A 2293-nucleotide genomic window follows, 5' to 3' on the forward strand; every position below is an offset into this window, starting at 1 on the left:
CTAGCACAAATCACTCTTTTTACATTTTATCATCAATTTAATCATAAAATTTTTTTGATTTTTTATTTCTAAATCACAGGTGACATCAGCGCAGAGACCTTCGTCAAACTGTCCAACCTCGTCGAGCTTGACCTGAGCAACAACTCACTGACGGCGGTCCCCTCAAAGTCCTTCTTCGAGGCGCCCTCGCTTCGGCGCCTCTCCTTGGCCGGAAATCGACTTCGAGAAGTCCGATCGGCGGCCTTTCTCAGCCTCGGTCGCTTGGTGGTGCTCGACTTGAGCTCCAATTCGCTGGTCCACTTGGAAGCTGATGCTTTTCGAGGTTTAAGATCACTGCAGACGCTTAAATTGGAGGGAAATCAACTGGCCTCCATTGCCGCCGCCGACTCCTTTGTGCAGTTTCTCCCGCCGAAGATGGCCAGTCTGGGACTGCATGACAATCGCTGGCGGTGTGACTGTCACCTGAAGGCAGTGAGGGAGTGGATTGCGGCGAATAACGTTCCGCTTCCGGTGAAGCCGGTCTGCTCGGCGCCCGCTCGGTTGCAGGGTAAGTGGCTGATTTTTTTACTTTGATTTGATTTGATTTTGCTGTGTGTGTTTTGAGTTTTGTTAGCTTTTAAAAGTTAAGATTTTTTTAAATTGGCTTTTGAGTTTCTTTTTTTTAAAGTTTTTAAAAGGTTAGCCTAGATTTATTAGCTTACGTTTTTTTTTAATTTTTTTCACTTGATTGGGGGTTGAAGAAAAAGGTTACCAAATTATAGTTTTATTTAATTGTGTTTTAAAAAATGATGATTGACAGCAAACATTTCAAACAAATTTTTTTTGGAGGCATGATGTTTAAAAGGTCAAATTTTTTTATATTTTAAGTTTTACTGCTTTTTAATTACTTCATCATTTAAGCTAGCATTTTAATTTTATTTTAATTTTACTTTATACTTTTTACTTATAGTAAAAAATTTCTTTGCTCTTAAAAATGGTACAAAATTGTTTGTCAAAAGTACTTTATTTTTCTTTCTACTTGTCCTTTACTATTTTTTACTTCTATTTACTCGGCTTAAAAAACTGTTGCAAGCCACAAAGAACTAGGAAACATTCAGAAGAGATAGATAGCTAGGAAGCAAACTAGGAAGCAGCAGCAGCAGCAGTAGCAGAAAGTTTTTCATTTAGAATCCTTTTCCTCTAGCTTCTTTTTCTTCTTCTTCTTTTGCCTTTTCTTTGCCCTAGTAGTCTGCTAAGATTCAGTAATAGAATTTGCCTTTTTTATTTTTCTACTTCTTTTTCTTCTTTGCTAGTCGTTTGCCGACGCCAAGCAAACGTCGGCAGTTTAATTTGAAATTTAAATTACTCATTCTGCCAACTGGCTTGCTTGCTTGCTCTGCCGTCGGCTTTAAATTTTTTCATATTATTATTCGGCTTCTTTTCTCCTTTCCTTACCACCACCGCCACCACCACCACGTCTTGGTCTTTAAATTTAAATTTATCTAAAATTGCTTTTCGCTACTGCAACTCAGTGCTTCTGCCCCCAAATCTTCTTTCTCCTTCTCCTCTCTGTTTTTTTCTGGTTAAAAAACCAAAAAGTGAGAAAGAAATGCAGGACAATCAACTGTGTAACTGCTGCTGNGGCTTCTTTTCTCCTTTCCTTACCACCACCGCCACCACCACCACGTCTTGGTCTTTAAATTTAAATTTATCTAAAATTGCTTTTCGCTACTGCAACTCAGTGCTTCTGCCCCCAAATCTTCTTTCTCCTTCTCCTCTCTGTTTTTTTCTGGTTAAAAAACCAAAAAGTGAGAAAGAAATGCAGGACAATCAACTGTGTAACTGCTGCTGCTGCTGCTGAAACTCTGTAGTAAACGCTAGTTTAGAATTTTTTTTATTGCTGCTGATTGAGAGGGAAGGAAGGGAAGGAAAAAAAGACAATAGACAACAAAGAGAGAGAGAGATGCACGCTGCTTATTTTTTGCTTGCTTGTTTTTTGCTGGTTGTTTGTGTGTGTTTGTGTGTTTATTTGATTGTCTGCAATTGACTATTGACGATTGTTTTTACTGCTTTTGTTGTTGTTGCTGCTGCTGTTGCTGTTTTTTTTCTATTTTTAATATTGTGTTGTTTTCATTTTGATGCTGTTGGTTTAGATATTTTTTATTTCTTTATAAATTTTTGTTGGATGCACAAAAGGTTTTTTATTGTATTAGTTTTAATGGGTTAATTTTGATATTTGTTAATTTAAGCATTTCAAACTGAACTAAAAAGGTTTTTAAAACATAAAAAATTTTAATTTTTTGTATTTTGCATT

General features: G+C 36.8%; 1 protein-coding gene across 1 annotated transcript; it reads left to right on the top strand.

Annotated features, from left to right (window-relative positions):
* Positions 1–79: 79 nt before the first annotated feature.
* LOC108354013 (leucine-rich repeat-containing protein 15-like) lies at positions 80–547 on the top strand (the record flags this gene model as incomplete). The annotated part of the gene is made up of 1 exon (XM_017605207.1): positions 80–547. A coding segment is annotated over one exon (468 nt), but the record flags the coding sequence as incomplete, so codon positions are not given.
* Positions 548–2293: the final 1746 nt, after the last annotated feature.

Source organism: Rhagoletis zephyria, unplaced genomic scaffold, assembly GCF_001687245.7.
Source record: "Rhagoletis zephyria isolate East Lansing unplaced genomic scaffold, Rhagoletis_zephyria_1.1 Rzeph_scaffold_32810, whole genome shotgun sequence".
Taxonomy (NCBI): Eukaryota; Metazoa; Arthropoda; class Insecta; order Diptera; family Tephritidae; genus Rhagoletis; species Rhagoletis zephyria.